Here is a 21,773-nt window from a genome sequence, read left to right as displayed (position 1 = left end):
AGTTGGAAGATGGGCTGAGCAGCAGGCAGGCTGCTCCTGGTGGGGCTGGTGTATGAGGATTACCAGGCTGGTGGACTGTTGTACATAAATTACCTTCCTGCAACTTGAAGATAATACAAGAAATACTTAAACTACAACTTGGCTACATATAGTAAGATACAACATACTCTATTTACTATTCTTAGAAAGATGGAAGACTAAGCTAGCTCTACACGGAATCGAACCAGTGACTCTTAGGCCGCACTTAAACTTCCACAAGATAACTATTAAACCACTGTAAATATTTTTCCAGTAGCAAAACACAATGCATTTGAATCCACGGCACCACATTGTGCCACATGTCTTACCTTGTCAGCCTTTTCGCCTCCAATAATTCTTTTGACGCGTTTACCTCTGTGGTACGCTATACCACAAGTTAGGGCTGGCAGACTCGACCGTATAATTTTCCTTTCTTTTAAAAATAAAAAAGGAACATGTTAACTTGTTTGCCAAATATCGGTAAGTCTGAGAAACATTTCTGTTATAATTATACCGCACAAAGTAACATATTCTATTGTTATTTTCTTAGGTCTGAAAAGGTCACCCAGTCCCTCCACTCCGTCCACAGCCCTACTTATTGAAGCAGTGGATTCCCTGCTTTGGTCCTCAACATGAGTTGCTCTGATTGCTCTCCATAATGGCTGCCCCAACGGAGTTAGTACTGAAACTAGAGACACCCGTACTTGTCGGTGACAAAAGTGGGCATAACAGGGTGGGGTCCATGATGCTTATGGACCCCACCCTATAACGAATTGGGAAAGGGGCTCATTGACCCCATCCCACCCTATGACGACTAAGGAAAGGGTGCGGTGAGAGGCATTGTTAATTGGCAAGCAGCCACGCCAGAAGATGATGCTCATGCCGCCCGGGGCTGCTGCAAAAAGTGACACTGCTGCCTGTCATCCAGGGGTTGAACACAAAGACCCCAGCAGATAAGTGCCGGCCAGGGCCTTAATGATGTCTGACACATGCGCACTAGGGCATGTGTCAATGAAAGGGCCTGCTTGATCCTCGCAAAACGCCATGGTCAGAGTATGATGCCAACAAGGAGAGCAGGCACTGGTGATACAGCGTCAACGTCAGGTGTCTCTAAGGCAAGGTATGCTGATTTATGGGCCATCCAGGCTGATAATTTAATAATCACAATACACAGTGTGTAATGTGATTATTTAATTACCAAAGTGAATGGCACAAAAAGCAGGAAAATTGGGGGGTGGATCCCCGTTGCACCAAGGAAGCATCTGCCTCTGAAAAAAGATCACGTTGAAACTTACATTAAATTGTGAGTTAATGTGAAGACTTTTGTGACCTCAAATTTCTAGCCAATGGTTGTCATGCAAGTCTGCCATTGTTTGCTGTGAGTGGAGAATCGGATTTGTTTAAAACATGCCCGGTCACATACACTCTCTGGTCATTTGCACCCAACCCCCTTCCACATTAGCAGTAAACGGTGCTGGCTCCGGGGGGGGGGGTTGGGCAATGTCAGGCCCTGTTGCCAGCCCCCTGCTGTGTATTACCAAAGGCTGTATGCAGTGTGGGTTTGGCTGCCTGTGGAGGGCTTGCATCCGGGCCTGGCCTGTGGACAATCCCCACACAAAGGCAAAGACCGTGACCAGCAGGGGTTAGCTTTACGTATGATAATAAAATATTACTTTGAACAAAAAAAAAGCTGAAATTAATCAGTTATATTTAGCAGAACTAACGCCCCCGCCATGCACTGCTTTTGACCTCACATATTACATCACTCATGACGGTATTTGCTGCACACACAGAGTCAATAAATGAGATACACACTCCAGAAGAAACTCAAGACCAATTTAGAAAAATATTATGTATTTTTTTGTACTTTTATATAATTTTAGACACCAAGATTATCAGAATCAGGTAAGTATGTTAGGCATTATCAAATGTCACAGTAAAAACGGTAGAAAATGACAGCTGTCAGATCTGAGGCGTGAGACTTCAAATTCAGTATTGTTATCCTATGGGAGAAACATACACTGCATAGATACACTAACAGAAGACTTACAGGACTGTTCTTCTGGACCTCAATTAAGTATGGGCCAATGTCCAAGAAAGCACCAAGAATTCAAGTTTACCTGCCCTGGGGTTTCCGGATGCAGAGGTGCTTTACGTGGTGGTAGCCTCAAACACTACCCGTTAAAGTCAATGGGAAAAGTACCTATAAGTAAAGGCTGGAAGCGATGACTGGGGGACCAGTCAGGCAGAACCCAAGGGAGGCTTGGCTCTTGAGGGTCTCAGGGCCACAGAGACACCATCGGTTTATCTGATCTCGGGCTGGGGAGCTCGGGTGGAGTGGTTTTTTGTTCGGCAGGTCAGTGAGTTAGAGGTTCTCACAGTTCTTGAGGTACCTGCAGAGGAGGGAAAAGAAACACAGAAGAGCCACTCTTGGTGTTGGGCTGACCTCTCTTGGAGTCCCTCGATGTGCAGGTACATTTTGTCAGCAGTGGTGTTCCGACTGAACACAAACAAGCCTTAGCGCTTGCAACTGGCTCCGATACCCACAGGTATTGGTGTTGGGCAGCTCCTGGGGGTCCTGGCATCTCCAGACTTGGCAAGAGGATGGATCTGGCCTCCTGGAGCACAAAGACCTGTTGCTAGGGTGCTTCTCCCTTGGTGGTCCTGAGAGTTAACAGAACCGTGTACCGGGCAGTGGCAGTCGGTGCCTACTGGTGCACAGGAGTGGCTCCTCCACCACAAGGGAGATGCTGCAGGGTCAAGGAAGGGCTGGACAGACCTCCAAGGGTTTGGGCAGGCAGTTCCACTTCTGGACGAGTCGATGTTGGGGGTTGTTGGGAGAGCAGCAGTCAGGCAGAGTTTTGTACCAAAGTTGATGCTGTTCCACAGTTCTCACGTCTTCGGCTCTTCTTTGTCCTTCTTCTTTCAGGCAGATGAATTTGAGTTCCTGGTGTCAGGGGGCCATATAAATAATTAATTTAAGGGTGTTAAGGGGAGTGAAGGGTAGTCGCCAATGGGAGGAGTGGGCATAACCCAGTCCCAGAGTTCATAATTCCACCAAAAACAAGATGGTGGAACTCTTATTTTGTGGAGCACATCAGGTAGCCGACCTTAGGGGTGTAACCAGCCTGGAGTGGAATACGCAGCCGCGGCCCATACAGGTAAGAGCTGTGGGGTTGGGTTGGGGGGGGGGGAGGATTTGACAGATGACCACGAGGGAAAATTAAATGATTTTCCCTCGTCATTGTCTGTCAAAATCCCCCCACCCGGCCCCACTGCTCATTCCTGAAAGGGCCGCGGCTGGCAACATGCCTACTTGCATAGCTAATTTCCCACCTGTCCTGGTACCAAATAGGCATTGTTTCTGACCTCGGACAGCGTGGGCTCTCACCCTCAGGCGGTCAGAAACCTGCCTGTGGGGGCAGGTTGGATGATACCAGTCAGCCAGTACACTAGATACTGGTAGGTTTTCAGGGGGCACCTCTAAGATGCCCTCTGGGTTCATGTCATAATCAATCTTGTACTGGCAACAGTACAGTTTTATTAAAACAATCCGTTTTATTCTACACACCATAGGTTTCAATATGACCATGTAGATGGGGAACTTGTAATGACCAGTGCCCAGTACATATACTTCCCTGTTCACTTGTACCGTCTAGTAATTGAACTAGACAGCTCGGGGGTATAGCTGCTCATGCAGAGATGCCCTCACATGTAGTATACACACCCTGTGTTAGGGCTACAAGGCCTTCTGTAGGGATGACTTACATATATTTTATGTAGTGACTTTGGCATGGCACACAGTGTTTGTGCCATCTTGTGTTTTCACTCATGGTTTGCACCATGTCACGCAGCCAGCATGGCAGCCTGCATGTAATGTGTATGGGGGTCCCTTAGGGTGGCATACTACATGATACATCCCTTAGGGACCCTCTTTAGGACCCATGGCCTAGGTACCAGGGGTGCTACTTACTAGGGCTTATAGGGGTGCTAAAGTCTTTGCCAATTGGGATATAACTAAATAGTTACTTTACTTTAGTGAAAGAGTACTGGCACTGGAGCCTGATCAACAGGCTTCAGTGCACTGCCAGAGTCAAAAACCCCAGCACATAATAGTTCTAATGGGGGTAAAAAGTGGGGGACAACTGTAACAAAATTCCAGTTTCCTACATTCAGAAGCATGTAGGGGGAACAGCAAGGACATTTGAAATGGATCCAGTGTTGAGAAAGCACAAAAAAGTAAAAACTAGGAATTGAAAAACAAAACCCAATGGTCATACATAAGCAGCAGTCATCTTAACAGGTTGCCTGAGTATCTCAACAGCTTTATTTAAAAAAATGTAAAATGAGTGTGTCTGACTTAGTAAATGTCTTTAAGTGTGTTGGGTATTTGGTTTAACCTTGAATTTGACATTTCTAAATGTAACATAGACATTTGAGATCAATGTAATAATTTCGGATTTGAACATTGGGAGCCTTCTTAGTTTTGTGAGATTTTGTTATCAATTAACTTTGTTGCCATGCAGAGAATTTTTCACAAACGTAAGAATATGTAGCCCAAATACACCCAGCACATGGATGCAGATTGAAAAATTGTCCATGCTTGGTTAATGAAGTATGGTCCAGAGGGCAAAATGCTTATGTATAAAGAAAGAGGAATTATGTGAAAATGAATAGATTTTGCACATGTTATAATAAATGTGGCTATGTCACTTCGCTATGTACCTATCACTTTCAAAGCTTTTCCACAAACCAGTAGTTTACTCACCATCATCCATGTTCATCCTAGCAGGTGTCCCACTATCTGGAAAAGATGAACATTAGTGTTGGAAAGAAATGAACAATACATTTAATAGTTTAACGATTATAAACCTAACACTAGATTATTTTCCCACATTATTACATAATCTTTGCCCATAACACACTCCACACATTCATAGTGCTAGTTCCACTTGCAAATTGGCACATCTTTGGGATCACTCTGTTGTGTGTCCTAAATTTTTATTATGATGGCGTGCTGGTATTCATATAGCCATATATCGAATGCAGTGTAAATGGTGTTTTGTTTAGTGTTAGTGGTGTTTTGTTCGTATAATTTATACAGGACTAAACGAATCCCCATGTATGTCGTTGGTTGCAGACTGGATGAAGAAGAACTGTTTGAATCGAAAAAGTGACACTACTTAAGTTGGTAAACAGCCTTCATCTTGATCTTCATCTTGGTGGCCTTCAGATTTAGGTCCATCCCGGTCCCTGTTCCTGTTGCGGAAATTTAGGTTTCCATATTGATAAACCCACCTTTTCCAACCAAGTCAATCAAGTTGTAGCTGTTTACTGTTTAATGCTCAGAATGCTGGAAAAAGTATTTTTATTTCTTCCTCCATTCTGGTCTACGGTAACTCTCTATTAGGGGAATTCTGCCTACCTTGTACACTGCTTGCAATCTACTCAAAATGCTGATCCATAAATCATTGTTCTGAATCAGCCATATCCAACATTAGTCCCACATATCTTAAACGCAAATTTTTGCCTTATCTTCCCTCTGGTCCCTCTATTCAGCATCCAAAAACCTTGAGATGAACCCTTGTTTCAATCACTGATGCACAGCTGCTCATTCTCATTTCTTGCAACTGAGCTATGGAACTCCTTACCTAGTACTATAAGGAGAAATTCTTGCCATGATCTGTTTAAAAAGAAAGCTTAATACCTGGCTCTTTGTGCAGGCCTGAGTTTACTTCTATGGCTTCTCCTTCAGAGCCAGGATGCCAGTTTTCAGAGCCTGTCACGCTTTAAAACATTTATAACATAACACAACAAGCATATTCTTTAGTGCCACTACAACTGTCATATTTTCTATCATTATTTTGCATATGTTCTGTACCATTCTAATAAAGCCCTTTACTAGTACTAGTTCAGATCACACTAGTCCAGATGTCTTGGATGTATGCTATATCTCAGGAAAGGTAAAGGGAACTCAGAAAAATATGTCTGTTATTTTTGGGAAGTTTGTCTGTTCCTAATGTGGATCCATTTCAGGTTAGTTGGTGGAGTTCCACAGGACACCTGTCTGTTTTTCCTGCTCCAGATGGTACGTCGGTACACCTGCACTAGTTGGGGGCATCAAGAAATGTACTAGGGGCAACCAAAATTTTCTTGCCAACACAACTCCTCTGATTTTAAGGGACACATGCATCAAGCTAGGCAATTGCGATTCCTTAATAGCGATTATTAAGGAATCGCTATCGCAATTGCCTATGCATGTAGGTTTTGCAAAAACATTTGCGATTCCTACACATTCCTTAATCGCAAATCGCAAATTTCGATTCGCAACTAAGGAATGCCTTTCTATTCATTCTTATAGGAATGAATGGGAAGCCATTCGCAATTTGCGAGTACCAAATAGGTACTCTCAAATTGCGAATGCAATTTGAAGGGTGCTAGGGGGCCTTAAAGGCCACCCTGATGCACCCCCAAATTTCGCATGTGTGTACATGTGGCGCACACATATGCCCTAAGGGCATATGTGTGCGCCACATGGCACTTTGACAAATGCACTTTTGTGCATTTTTCAACGTTTTTGCAAATTGCCATCAACTTGCAGTTGATGGTAATTAGCGTTTCCTAAATGCGAATTCACATTTAGGAAAGTCTTTGATGCATCCGAAATAGGGAATCGCAATTTGCAATTCCCTAAAAGCATTCGCAATTTAGGTAATTGCAAAATTTGCGATTACCTATATTGGGAATGGGTTTTGGGTTGATGCATCCCAATTGCCTAAATACCATTCACAAAGGGGCTGATTCTGCGAATCGGCCCGTTTGCGATCAGTATTTAGGTTGATGCATGAGCCCCTATTACTTTTGTACTACTCAATGCAATGCATTTTCATTGCAAATCACATTTACATGCTCTTACATTGTTTAAAAAATTGTGACTAGTGCTACCAACATGGAGAAGTGAGCAAGTGCCAGACAGAATATACATAATGAAGTTAGATTTAATATAGCTTTTGATGGTTAGGCAGGTCGTTCAAGAGACACTTTAAATAAATGTTAGCAGAGCCTCTTCAGTCTAGTGTACTGTAGTCAAAGATTGTGGATCCTTGTAGTTCGTTAGTCCACTCTTGTGCTGGAGAAGAAGAAGGGTTTGAGGTGATTCCTAAATATGACATAGGGTTCATGCTGTGTGTTGTAAACAAAGTGAAGTGCTTGTCGCCATGCAGGACCGGCTCTAGGGCAGTGGGACCGGTGCCACCACACCGGGTGCTGACTTCCGGGGGGCGCCGTGTGTGTAAGTTCATTATTATTTTAAAGCACCTGCTGCCGTGTTCGTTTTGTCCTGCAATTTCAAGGCAACCCAAAAAGAATTCAGGATAACGCCTGTTCTTCCTGACGAGAGATCAAGTTTTAATTGGGGTTTTGACTCACTATTGTAGCGAAGAAGGTTAATACGCCTGTATAAAAAGACAAGTATGGTGCAGATTACAAAGTGCATAGAACAGAAATAGGTCAGTAGTTTACCGCTTTTAAAAGAGACATCAATTTGTTACTTTCAATTTATAAGTTAAAAATGCTAATACAGAGCTGTTAACTTTTGTCAAAGAACTGCCCGCATGGTGCACAGTGTATATTTGAGCAAAGCTTAATGTTGCAAAAAGGATTAATTTGGGTAGAAATCTATTCTCATTATTAAAGAGAACCCCCAACTATGGTGTTCCTTTTAAAATTCTTAGTTTTTGCTTCTCTAGACCAAGCACTATTAAACTATCCTGCCTACCAATATGGATGACATGTGACTCCTACACCTGGTAGTCCACTGTCTTATGTAACATTTCCTATACACTGATTCACAAACATATGATTGATTGTATCTCTTTAATGTGTGTGATGCAAAGTGCCCTGACACCCTACACTGGTATGAGTGACGCTATATATGCATCTGAGAGAGGGTGGTTATGGAGACTTGAGCACTGTTGAAGGGTGGTGGTGAGGGAATTTGTGGTGGAGGTGGTCATTGGGAGGCGCCAACAAACATTGTCTCATCAGTTACAGTCAGTTAGAGGTAACTGGTATGATGGTAAGATAGTCAGTAAGACCCACCAGGAGCAGCATCCCTGCTGCTCAGCCCACTCACTCCAACTCTTCACTCGTTCAAGCACAAACACTCACAACATTCTAAATGACCTCACACACTGGCTGCGTGGCAAGGAGCAGAGCACTAGAGATAGAATGCACAGCAGAATAAACAGGATACAAAACAGTGTCACAGTTTAAAGCATGCACCTCCGTGTTCAATCTTTCTGTTGTATGAAGGTTTACATTATCTAAGTAAGAAGTCAGTAGGGTGATATAGAGAGAGGATTTCTAAAAAGTGTAGGGGCAATACAAGCAAGCACTAGTCTGTGAAAAAAAGATTTGTGAGAATGATTCAGGCTCTGCTGGGCAGCAAGTGAAGACTAGCCAAGGCCTGGAAGAATGTTTTTTATTATTTCCATGAATTGTTGCTATTACCTGGGTGCATCATTCTGCAAAGAGTGGGTCTTGCTTTTACAGAGGCAGTAATTATTTCCTCTTTTAAAGATGCAGAGAACTGGCGGTATCTATAAGGTGTCCTCACCAGACTTTTAGAGAGGCGAGCTTCTGTTTCACTTTTTCATGCTGTTTGCCCTGTTGTTTTTGGTAAGATAAGGTGGGGTTAGGGTTAGTGATGCGGCAGTCTTAGGCTCCTAGTGTGTCAATGAAGTGTGCAGCTTTTCCTTGACATAGTGGAACATTGTGTTTTCTGAAAGAGTGTCTAGAGAGGTTGTTGAGGTGACAAAGGTTGTTCAGAATTTTAAACACTGATTTAGAATTTCACAATTTCTCATAAGGTATTGCTTTAAGTTAATCGAAACATTTACCTCGGTTTTTTATTTGCTGCTGGTCTGTAAGGAGAAAAAAAAGAACTCATGTTTGCAAAGTAAACAATATCTTCCTCACAAAAGCATACAAGTGCTGAATTGATTCTTAAGCCAAGTTATTTTGCTCAGCAAAGTAAATTACTAAACTTTGTTATGAAACGTGGGATAATTACTGTTAATAAACTGACGCACAAGGAATCAAACACCACTTTAAATTGTATGTATGAGTTCTTGGGTATAGATCAGTTAAATTGGAAAGACAGGGACATTTTGCACTAGTGCTATGCAAAAGTACAGTGATGTCACGTACTTTTGCACTGACAGTTGCCTCAATGAATAGCAGCAAAATGAAATTTACACCAACTGCTATACCATTTGTTCAGTGAAAATGTCAGGTGCCACCTGGTGCAATATTGCTTATCATCAGTCAATGGAAATGAACATTGTTTGTGTGGTACCACCATAGATGTTTGCCTTGTGTGCTTTTGGTGGCTGTAGAACTCTGTAGACTTTAACCCTGCTAACCAATGGTGAAGTGTCTGTGCTCCCCCTTTCAACATGATGAACTTGGCATACCTCCGATTGGCATATTTAACTTACCTATAAGTCTCTAGTATGTGGTACCACAGTGTACCCAGGACCTGTCAATAGAATGTCACAAGTGGACTGAAGCACCCATTGTGCAATCCACTTGAGTGACAGTATAAACATGGCTCCTGACCTGCCACTAGTGGCCTGGTTGTGCAGGTGTACACTCAAAGTTCACCCTTTAAAAATATCCCCTTTTGACAGGCCTACACCCTCTTTTTATCAAATAAGTAAGTTACCACTAAGCTGGCCTTACTACCCATAAGGCAGGGTGCATGGTATTTAAAAGTAGGACGTGCAAAGGTTTCATGTTGAACATTTCCTTACAGTGAAAAAGCCCTCAAAGTAGGGTTAGCTGTTCCATAGAAATGTATTAGAATAAAGTATTACAAACGTATTATTGTTACCTCTGCCTAGAAAGCAACTGCATTACAAACCCAATCTATTGATAAAGTTGGATATGTGATAAATATTTGACAACAGGTATTTTGAGCAAACTTGCCGGTTATCTTACTAAAGCCTCTAGGAACCTGTTTGCATGTGCTTCCAACTGTGACACCGGAGCCGAATAGCCTCCTGATGAGGTGCAACCTTGTTTCCAGAGCAGAGACAAAGACCTTGGGTGTGGGGAGGTGTTCTATTTCTCTGACAGGCTGATCATTTATGCTATGCCTAGGAACTTAATTAACTTCAAAGAAGCCTACCCTGTCATAGGCAGATGTAGCTAACAACTGGGCCTGGTCGATTCCTTTGCCCCCTTGACAATCAGGCATCTGGCCAAGTGGGAGAGTAGCTGCGCTCAGAATGGGTTTAGAGTGACTACATGGGAGGGATTGCTCATTTCCCTGGCCACATCACTGGGATGGACTCCGGAGTTCTGCACAGGGGAAGAACGTTTCTGCCATTCTGGGAAGAAGAGGAGCAATATGGGATTGTTTGCATTAGGGCACACAGGAGGTGTTGCAAAAGTAGGTAGTGTTCCCATGGGAATTTTTGACCTCTTTGGTTAGGAAGAGGTGAGGAGACACCCCCGCCCACAGGCTGGTGGCACCCACAGTACCCTCTTCAGAACACTGCTAGATATGTATGCGATTCAGAAGGGTAATGCCATGCTGTCTGAAGACCTATAGAAGAATGGACCTGCTCTCCTTGTACCCAGGACCCCAGAAGTGACTTCAAGAGTCCATTGGCTGACCTCCTGTTAGAGGTACATGGCTACAACAAGCTTCAAGAGGCATTTTCCTGCTTTTCCAGCTGACCATTTCCAACTGGACCTGCCCTTGACCCTGCTTCTGACTTCTGCTGGAGTGAGTCTTGACCCCTGAATGCTGTCCTCAAGGTCATGGACCATTGGCTGGTATCAAAGTGTACTCTTCCTAATGTTTCCTGAAAGCTGAGACTTAGAAACATTTTTCCAACTTTTTTCCCTGAGAACTGGCGTGAGACAGGGGCTAACCTGCCAAGATGATCTGGCATGGGGGCATCACTGCTGGAATTCAGTTTCCAGCAGCCCCCGCTATGTTCTTCTCTGAAGCAGGCAATCCTTTTCTGCTGGACCACCATCGACTGGCATTCAAAGATGTTGAGCTGTGTTCTGCTACAGCCTGTAGTCTTGCCCTGCTGAGAAAATCCAAGCTTCAGAAACGTTTCTAAGTACAAACGTAGAACGTTTCATCAGACCAAGCCACCACCTGCATTCGATCGACGTTGAAGGCTGTTGCTGTTTGGGTGCAAAACCTGAACCCCTCCGACTCTGAGATTTACCGCCTTCATGACGGCTTCACCAAGACTTTGTCCTGTGGCTCCCCATCATCAGTGAGCCCACCATCTGTCACAGTCTACTGACTTAATATACTAAAGACTTTCTACTCCATAAACGTTTCTAAATGTGAAGGTAACTTTTTGATCGGAATGAACCTAGTGCATGTATCCAACCTGCGCTCGATTGCGGTCAGCCTTAAAACTAACCCTGGTCCTTGACCAGCTGAACCATTCTTGATGCTTTTTGGCGCTATTTTTTAATTCAAAAATACAAAATGCCTAACTCATTTTGTGCTTAGTGGATTTCTTTTTGTTTTATTCTTTTGTTTATTAAAATTAAAACTACTACCCACATTTCTTACACCAGTGCAATGTACGCAATCTGACACCAGGTATATTTCATAGTGGTCGCCAGGTTGCTGGAAGCATTTAGCACAAACACCAGCTATTTAATAGTTCCTATAAACCGGTTACAAATTAGGTTTCTTTGGCTATCAGACCTAGGTTTAAAGTGGCCATTGTTAGAAAAGCTAGTACCCCAAGCAATGCCCTGAGCAAAGCCAGCCTTCTGTTGAGGAGCTTGGTAACTAGGGGAACATTTTTTGCAGTACGTGCAGTACCAGAATAACATTGAACCATACTGCCATTGAGGACAATAATTTGGAAGGCCTAACCAAGGGGACCCTTAAGAATGAGCCCTTCAAGAAGGATGATTCCTATCAGGGAGCCAATATGAGGGAGGGTCCAAGCATGTGTCAGGGCCTGAGACTACCCCCTCCCAGCTTGCTGGGTTGTTAAGGGTGTATGCAGGCCTGGTCATGTCCTAGGATTTGTAAGACATTAGGATATAGCCAAGAGACAAACAACACCCTATAGCCAAAAAGAAGGGTAAGAGGTATAAAAGGGGCAATTGAGTGAGCTAAGCCCTCTCAAGTCTTTATCGAGGATGTCTCCCAAGAATAAGTGCACGAGAGGCTGGGCAGAACAGAAGTACTCCACTTATTCCGTGGCACTACCACTCTGTATAGAGGGGTCGAGGGTAAGTGCTAGAGTGACACTTTATGAATCAGCAGTGTAGCCTTGGTTTCTTTGTTCTGGAACCCTGCGCACTAGTTGGAATGTCGGTTTGTGGTGCAAACCTGTACAGGAGCAGGCACACTCTATGGTCTGCAGTGTGGATGGAAACATGTAATCACAGGTGCCCCTCGTGTACCTTCATAGCTGGAAGAAATGTCCCATCTCATATGATGCTCTCCATATACTTGTGCCCCCTCTTGAGAATCAAACTCACGCACAATTGACTAGTTCAACTTCATGAAGGCGTTCCCTAAAATAGCTGTGGACGGGTAAGCCACCTTACTGGATAGAAGGAAAAAATTATACAAACTATATGGACACCACCACCACCAATCTATATAGCTTGGTCACATCTATGGAACATATTACTGTGATTTGGAAAAAAACATAAGAGACTTGACTTATTCATGCTTTATTTTCTCTCCCTCATTGAGGTATCTGACTTTCTTTCTGTTGCCTGATTTAGGACTTGAACAACTCCTACCTTCTATAGTGATAACCCGGAGTATCTTTCAACTTCCCTCAGGTAGCAAAAAATAAACATTAAGTCTACATGGAAATGTAGGCACAGGTGTTATGTGTCATTCGCAGAAGAGGAGGGACTGTGGATAGGTATCTAAGGCATAGGTCAATACAATGCTGCTGCCTTAGATTTCTAGGCACTAGACAGTGGCAGCTGCTCATTGGGGGCGCCAGGGTGTCGACCCACTGCCTCACTCTGCCACTATTGCTTGCCATGTTACAGCTTTTACATTAAAACAAACAATCTCAGGGATCGTTTGTTTGCATGTAAAAGCTGTACTATTACCTTGCCAGCAGACGAGGGCTCTACTAGCTGATATTGTGTGTGTCAGGTGGGACTGTTACAGCCAGAGCTCACACAAACACAATACTTAACTCAGATGTGGTACTAGCATCAGGCGGTGCAGCATGTCAGATAATGGAACTGTACTAGAGAAAAAACTTTACCCCGGTACCTTCAACCCTATTCTGGCTTCTAATTGGGTGGAAGCTTGAGTAGGAAATCTTTGGCCGGCCCTGCAGACAAGGATCATGTACCCTCAAATCAAACACTGCCCGAGGTGAATTTATTTGTGTTTAGCAGCCCAAGCGTGTGTTTATCTGTGGGCTGGAGAGTGCATGTGTATACCTGTGTGGCTGTCTCTGTGAGCGTGCCTTTGACTGTGTGCGTATGTATGTTTGCTTGTATGTCAGATCACATGTTTAAGGGTATGTGTGTGCATGCAATTTGAAAGCCTGTAATGGTTTTTGGCAAGGCCAGAGGTCGGGTGCTGTAGAGTGCTTTTGGGCTTCTAGGGGCCTCACCACTTTCAAAATCCACAAGCCACAAGCCACCACTGGCACTAATCAAATTTGTTTTTTGGCTTAAGTAGGAAAATCTATCATCAGGCTTGCAGGGAATTTTTGAAAAGCTGGGTAGTTATAAGTTGGCTGTTTTATTGGGTAAGAGAGAAAAAATCTTTTTCTTCAGGAAATGGTTGGAAGTAATGTGGATCTGGTGAAAGAACAACTAGGAGAATTCTGGAATGCTGGACTAGATAAAAGAAAAAAGGTATGTGGCAAAGTTTAAGAAGGCTATGCTATTGAGAAGACTATTGGAATGTTTAGACGAAGTCTGCTTCTTGAGGGACAAGTCCATATTATTTAAAGCTGCCTGTCTTGATATTTCGTAAAACTTTGATGTTTTCAAAATTGCAGGCCAAAAGTGATGCCTGGTTTGGCGTCAGACAATGCACAGTTCAATGGTGGAAGACTAGTCCAAAAAGCAACCGACAGGTGAATGGATGCTTGCTACATTAACAGAATATTGTGGATTTAATATCGTACTGCGAACATATCATAGCCAAATTACCGACTACCACAAAATTGTCAAGATAGGTGAAAAGGGGTAAGTATCCAATGATTACTATACTTTTTTTTTTTTTTTTTTTTTTTAAAGTTTCCAAAACCTTTATTTGCAAGTAGGAGATACACAGGGCCAGCTGCCCACAGTTCACATGACAATAACTGGGCTCTGCCCACACGGGTAATGATTACTATACTTAACGCTGCACCTACATGTAGTCATCCACCCCAAATAAAATTCCAATTTCTTATATTGACCAACTCCAAATGTAGGTGAAAGGAGCACCTGCAGAGAAAGAGTTCTTCAGGTTCTGTGTTGTTAGGGATTATGCAGACTCATATTGTAACTCAGACTCAGAGGGCCCTCCTGAATTCCATATAATGGGTATATGTCACATCGCATGTTATTGGCACATGAGACTCACCCCTTTATTTCCCAACTGGCTTGCTCAATGGACCAAGCCAACACTGGACCACTGTGGAGGTGTCTACCTAGCTATTATGAAAATGTGACACTACCTTCATCCCCAAATTTGAAAAGCAAGTAATACAATTTAAAGAACACCCTCCCTATGAAACTGTTAATTAATAAATCAGAAACCTAGCCTTACAAAACTTTTCAGAGTCTTGGTATTTCTGGGAAGGCACTGGGTTGGATCTTATGTTGAATCTCGTCTGGCTATATCAGTCCCAAATTACAGTTAGAGAAGAGTTTGAAGTGATGCAAAGGCTTTGAGAATAATTTTACGACCCCTAACTTTACGACTTTCGGTATTCACGGAAGGCATTTAGGAGTACTAAAGTTAGGTTTCCTAACTTTACTACTCCCAAATGCGTTTTGTGAATACCGAAAGTCATAAAATTAGGATTTTTCTCAGGTTTAGGATTAGTAAAGTTAGGAATCTCAACTTTAGTACTCCTAAATGCCTCCTGTGAATACCGAAAGTTGTAAAGTTAGGATTTTGTCTCAGATTACTTTTGTGAATCGGGCCCTCTGAAACTTTTCATAGAAAAAACAGTCTATGTTATCCTATGGAGGAAAATAGTGTTATCGGTTAACAGGTAAGTACTTTTTTGTGGGAGTTGATTTTCTGGGGTTAGACTCAGGGGTCCCCCAGCGTCAAGGATGCACTCTTGTTATACCCTCAGCAACACTAGGGTGGCCGGGTGCAGAGTGCTGACGCCCAAGGTTATCCAATGGGGGATAGGGGCAGCCGGTTAGTGGTTGCCGACGAGCAGGTCACTGGGTTGTGGGACCAAAGCTCCTAGACTTAAGCTGAAGGCAAATGGAGGTTCAAGCCAGCACAAAAGGTGCACCCGCAGCCGCACTGAGGCAGCCGGGTGCAGGGTGCTGTTTTGGCATCGGGCGCCCTGTAGCTTTCAAAGGGGTTTCTCCGGTTTGCAAAAGCACTGCAGGCTCGGGGACGAAGGCTGGGGATTGGTTAGGAACCGTCGGTTGGGCAACCCACGGCCGTGGGGCATCAGGCGCAGGAGTACCTTTTAGGGTCGGATTTTCTTACCAGCTCCTGGTCGCGGTTGGGGGACCTTCTGGTTTGAGGCTGCAGGCGTCAGCTGGAGGCTTGAGGCAGGTCAGGGATCACTGGAACTCGGGTCTGGATCGCCGGGGAGACCTCCAGTGTTCACGGAAGACAAAATCTTTGGGTTTGAAGGCAGGCAGGTCCTCCGGGTTTCTCGAGGTTGCTGGCTGCAGGAAACACAGGGATTTCAATGGAGCAGGTTCAAGGTGGGGTTAGGCCGGTAGGGCTGGGGCCAAGTCAGTGGGTGTCCTCCTCTTGTTAACTTCAGCACGGCTGTTCGGTCCTTCTTCTTTTTTTCTTCTGGTTTCTTGTCTGCCAAAGCAAGGTTCTGGGGTGCCCCTTAACAATAGATTTAGGGGCATTACAGGTAGGTAAAAGGTTGGGACCAATAGGTCCCTTCCCTGGGGTGGGTACACCCCTTATTATGCCACCCACCAGTGGAAGGGGGGCATATGCCTCTCCATGGTTGGCTGGGTCCCCCCATCTGCAAGATGGCGGGGACTGGGAGTTGTGCTTCACCTCGCCTCCCCCACCTGAGGGGTCGAGTTGGCAGAGGTGGGCACACCTCTCTTTCTCACTTGTTTTTCCCTTCGTATACCCTGCCCATCTTGGGGGAGGAGGCTTAGCACCTTGTCCCAGGATGTGCATTGTTTCAGGCCCCCGAGAGCAGCAGGCTCTCGACCCAGGGGTCCAGAAACATGTCTGCTGGTGGCAGCTGAAAGCAGCCACTCAGCCTGGACACTAGAGGTAGGTCATTTTTCAGGGTGCATCTCTAAGATGCCCTCTGTATTCATTTTTCATTAAATCCCACACTGGCATCAGTGTGGGTTTACTGTCCAGCGAAGTTTGATACCAAACTTCTCAGTTTTCAGTGTAGCCATTATGGTGTTTTGGAGTTCGTAATGACAAACTCTCAGCACAATATACTCTTAATGGCAGCACTGCACTTACAATGTCCAAGAATGGACTTAGACACTGTAGGGGTACAGGGCTCATGCGCCTGTACCCTCACCACTTGTATAGTGCACCCAGCTAGAGGGATGACTGATCTATGCCAGGGCAGTGAGTTGTAGGCATGGCACACAGGGATATGTGCTATGTTGACTCTTCACTTTGTTCTACACCATGACATGCAGCCTGCAAAGGCAGTGTGTGAGTGTAAAGGTACAGAGCCTCTAAGGGTGGCACAATAAGTGCTGCCGCCCTTAGAGGCCTTCCCTGGTCACAGTGCCCTGGGTACCTGTGGTACCATTTACCAGGGGCTGACCTGTGGCCAGGGATGCCAATTGGGTTTTGGTTTCAATGCAGTTTTAGGGAAAGAACATAGGCCCTGGGTACCTGATCAGCAGGAGCCCAAGGCACACTCAGTCAAAGCACATCAGCAGTTCAGCAAAAAGTGGGGGCAACCATACAGAAAGAGGGCACTTTCTCACATGACTTCCCCGCCCAAACGAAAGAGGATGAGACTAACCTTTCCCTAGAGAGTCTTCATTTACTAAGTGTAAGAACCTGGAAAGTCCATCTGCATTAGCATGAGTGGGCCCAGGTCTGTGTTCCACTACAAAGTCTATTCCCTGTAGGGAGATGGACCACATCAAGAGTTTAGGATTTTCACCTTTCATCTCCATTAGCCATCTGAGAGGTCCGTGATCAGTTTGAACTAGGAAGTGAGTACCAAACAAGTATGGTCTCAGCTTCTTCAGGGACCAAACCACAGCAAAGGCCTCCTTCTCAATTGCACTCCAACACTGCTCCCTGGGGAGAAGCCTTCTGCTTATAAAAGCAACAAGTTGGTCTTGGCCTTCATCGTTGTCTGGGATAGGACCGTTCCTATCCCTAGCTCGGAAGAATCAATCTGCACAATGAACTGATTGGAATAGTCTGGAGCGTTGAGAATTGGTGCTGAGCACATTGCCTCTTTCAGGGTATCAAAAGCCTTTTTACAGCTAACTGTCCAGTTTACCTTTTCGGGCATGTTCTTGGAGGAACGTTCTGTGAGGGGAGCCACAATGGACCCATATCCCTTCACAAACCTCCTGTAGTACCCAGTAGAGCCAAGGAATGCCCTGACTTGGGTCTGGGTTGTTCGAGCTGCCCAGTCCAGAATGGCCTGGATCTTGGGCTGTAAGGGTTGTACTTGGCCTCCACCAACAAGGTGGCCCAAGTACACCACAGTTCCCTGCCCTATCTTGCATTTGGATGCCTTGATAGTTAGGCCTGAAGTTTGCAGGGCATTTAAAACCTTCCCAACGTGGATCAGGTGATCCTGTCAGATGGAAGTAAAGACAGCACTATCATCAAGATAAGCTGCACTAAAGGACTCCAACCCAACAAGAACTTTGTTCACCAACCTCTGGAAGGTGGCAGGGGCATTCTTTAAACCAAAGGGCATAACAGTAAACTGATAATGCCCATCAGGTGTGGAGAATGCTGTCTTTTCTTTTGGGCATGGGGCCATGCCAATTTGCCAGTACCCTGCAGTTAACTCAAAGGTATTTAGAAATGTGGCTGCACACAATTTGTCTATCAACTCATCTGCTCTTGGTGTAGGGTGAGCATCTGTCTTGGTGACAGAGTTGAGCACTCTATAGTCCACACAGAACCTAATTTCTCTCTTTCCACCCTGTGGATGAGGTTTGGGGACTAGAACCAATGGGCTGGCCCGGGGGCTCTCAGAGGGTTCAATAACCCCTAATTTCAGCCTCTTGCTGACTTCAGCTCTGATGATTTCCTGGACTTGATCAGACTGTTGATAGATTTTGTTTTTGACAGGTGAACTGTCACCAGTGTCCACATCATGGGTACACTAGTTTGTCTGACCAGAAGTCAAGGAAAAGAGCTTAGCATACTGCTGCAAGACTTGCTTGCACTCAGTCTGCTGTTGGGCAGTGAGAGTGTCTGACAAGACAACTCCATTCCACTGACCCATCTTTGGGGGCTGTATGAGCGGAGGTCAGGGTGATGTTCAGTCTCTGTCTCCTGATCCTCATCAGTCACCATCAGCATGGTGATGTCAACCCTGTTGTGGAAAAGCTTAAAGCGGTTCACATGGATCACCCTTTTGGGAGTCCTGCTTGTGCCCAGGTCAACCAAGTAGGTGACCTCACTTTTCTTCTCTAAGATGGGGTAAGGGCCACCCCATCTGTCCTGGAGAGCCCTTGGTGCCACTGGCTCCATTACCCACACCTTTTGCCCTGGTTGAAATTCTACCAGTGCCGCTTTTTGGTCAAACCAGTGCTTCTGAAGCTCCTTGCTGGCCTAAAGATTCTTAGATGCTCTTTCCCTGTACTCAGGCATTCTGGACCTTAGGCCAAGCACATAGTCCACAATGTCTTGTTTTGGTTCTTGGAAAGGTTTCTCTCGACCCTCTTTTACAAGACAGAGTGGTCCCCTGACAGGATGGCCAAACAGAAGTTCAAAGGGGGAAACCCCTACTTCCTTCTGAGGAACCTCTCTGTAGGTGAAAAGCATCATTGGTAAGAGGACATCCTATCTCCTTTTAAGTTTTTCAGGGAGCCCCATAATCATACCTTTCAATGTCTTATTGAACCTCTCAACAAGACCATTGGTTTGTGGGTGATAGGGTGTAGTAAACTTGTTGTGCACTCCACACTCCTTCCACATGTGCTTTAGGTAAGCAGACATGAAGTTGGAACCTCTGTCTGAAACCACCTCCTTAGGAAACCCTACCCTGGTGAAGACACCAATGAGGGCCTTGGCTACTGCAGGAGCTGTAGTAGTCCTAAGTGGAATTGCCTCAGGATATATAGTGGCATGATCCACTACCACTAGAATACATTTGTTTCCTGATGCTGTGGAAGGTTCAAGTGGACCCACTATGTCCACACCTACCCTTTCAAAGGGAACCCCAACCACGTGTAGCAGAATCAAGGGGGCCTTTGAGTGGCCCCCTGCCTTGCCACTGGCTTGACAGGTGACACGGGGGCTGACAAACTCCTTCACCTTCTGATACATCTGAGGTCATTAAAAGTAGCTAACTAGCCTTTCCCAGGTTTTAGTTTGGCCCAGATGTCCAGCTAGGGGGATGTCATGAGCTAAAGATAGCAGGAACTCCCTGTACTTCTGAGGCACTACTACTCTCCTAGTAGCTCCAGGGTTGGGGTCTTTGGCCTCAGTGTACAGTAGTCCCTCCTCCCAATAAACTCGGTGGGTACCACTGACATCTCCCTTTTCCTGAGTAGCAGCTTGCTGCCTCAGGCTTTCAAGAGTTGGACAGTCCTGCTGTCCAAGGCACAGCTCTTCCCTAGAGTGTCCCCCTGGGCCTAAGAGTTCAACCTGGTAAGGGTCAAGCTCCATGGGCTCAGTTCCCTCTGGGGTGTCCAAGTCCTCTCCCTGAGGAAAGGGGTCCTGGTCCTTTTGCTGTACAGAAGCTGGTTTCCCAGTCTTCTTACTTTTTCTCTTGGAAGGTTGGGCCATACTTGCAAGCTCCAACACTTATTATTCACCCTGTTTTCTGCTCTGTGCTCTTGTTTTTACACACACCATCTCGGGGATATCCAGCATTACTGCATGGGTTTTCAATTAAACCCCAGCCCATGCTGAGATTTCCAGGTCATTGACAAGCAGACATGCAGCTGGAAGCTTTGGAGAGACCACTACCTGCTTCAGGCCAGTAACCCTCCCCCCGCCAGTCTAATGTCACCATAGCCATTGCATGGTTAGTGGTAACACTGTCAGCATTGGTGACTGGGTAAGTTCTCCCAATTAAGTATTGCTCAGGGGTAACCAGTGTATCTCTCACCATAGTGACACTGGCACATGTGTCCCTCAGAGCTTCTATCCTAGTTCCATTAATCCAGGGGTATTGCAAATAATTCTTTAAGTTGGGTGGCCACACAGCTACAGTGCCAAACTCAACTTCCCCTTCTGAAACTAGAACTGCTTCAGTGTGCAACCCAATTTGCTCTTGGCACACTGTTGATCCCATTTGGAGACTTGCTACACCAGGGGAGTAGCTGTAGTAGGACTAGGGGGCTTCTTGTCAGGGCAAGCAGCATCTCCAGTTAAGTGTCCCACTTTCTTAAAGGCGTTACACCAGGCCTTTAAAGGATCAAAGTTCATTCCACTGTACCCATTATTGGACTGGGAAGAGTTATGGGACCAACCCCTGTGCAGGTTTTTGTGGCCCTTTACAAGACTCAGGCTTTTTATCTTGGGGATTCTACCACCTTTCCCCTGGGGAGGTTTTGTAACCCCTTTCTTTTGGTTACCCCCAGTGGTTGTTTTAGTCACCCTTGTCTTGACCCAATGGTCTGCCTTATTTCCCAATTCTTGGGGAGAAATTAGACCTAGGGCTGCCAAATGCTGATGCAACTTTTCATTAGTGCAATTACTTAATATATGCTCTTTCATAAACAAATTGTAAAGTCAATTAAAATCAGGCACATTGCGTCCAGTTAACCAACCATCTAATGTCTTAACTGAGTAGTCTACAAAGTCAATCCAGGATTGGCTTTGGGTTTTGTGAGCCCCCCTGGATCTAATTCTATATTCCTCAGTTGTGAGTCCAAATCCCTCAATCACAGTTTTCTTCATGAGGTCATAGGACCCAGCATCTGCAGCAGAAAGGGTTAGGAGTCTATTGATGCAGTTAACAGAGAACAGTTCCCAAAGGAGTGCCCCCCATTGTGACATCTTCACTTTTCTCATTTCACAAGCCCTCTCAAAGGCTGTGAACCATTTAGGGATATCATCACTCTCTTCATATTTAGGAACAATCCCTTTGGGGATTTTAGTATCATAAGATTGCTCTTTATCCTTATTAATTAAATTGCTGCCACCATTGATGGGTGCTAGGCCCATCTCTGCTCTCTCTCTCTCTCTCTAGAGAGAGAGAGCCAGCAACCTGGTCTCTAGATTCAATCTTTTGGTTCTCCTCCTCATTGAGCCTGTCCTCAATGTCCTCAGTAGTGCCCGAACCACCTGTGTGGGCTCTAGGCACTGAGAGGTTGATTTTTGGATTCAGGGCCACTGGGGCCCTTCTCTCCCCATGAAGTGGGGGAGG

At 45.0% G+C, this 21,773-nt stretch overlaps 1 protein-coding gene across 2 annotated transcripts in view; it reads right to left on the bottom strand.

Annotated features, from left to right (window-relative positions):
* Positions 1-21,773, bottom strand: part of CFI (complement factor I) — a 181,567-nt gene that overhangs the window by 26,533 nt on the left and 133,261 nt on the right. For both annotated transcript variants that reach the window (XM_085641367.1, XM_085641368.1), the window contains 3 exons: positions 8,919-8,942; positions 4,787-4,822; positions 348-451 (listed from right to left, as the gene is read on the bottom strand). In XM_085641367.1, coding sequence (XP_085497493.1) covers positions 348-451; positions 4,787-4,822; positions 8,919-8,942 — 164 coding nt within the window. The remainder of the gene's footprint in view (positions 1-347; positions 452-4,786; positions 4,823-8,918; positions 8,943-21,773) is intronic.

Source organism: Triturus cristatus, chromosome 2_2 (genome assembly GCF_964204655.1).
Source record: "Triturus cristatus chromosome 2_2, aTriCri1.1, whole genome shotgun sequence".
Taxonomy (NCBI): Eukaryota; Metazoa; Chordata; class Amphibia; order Caudata; family Salamandridae; genus Triturus; species Triturus cristatus.
Note: the sequence above shows the minus strand (reverse complement) of the source record. Positions and strands in the feature narration are given on the sequence as shown.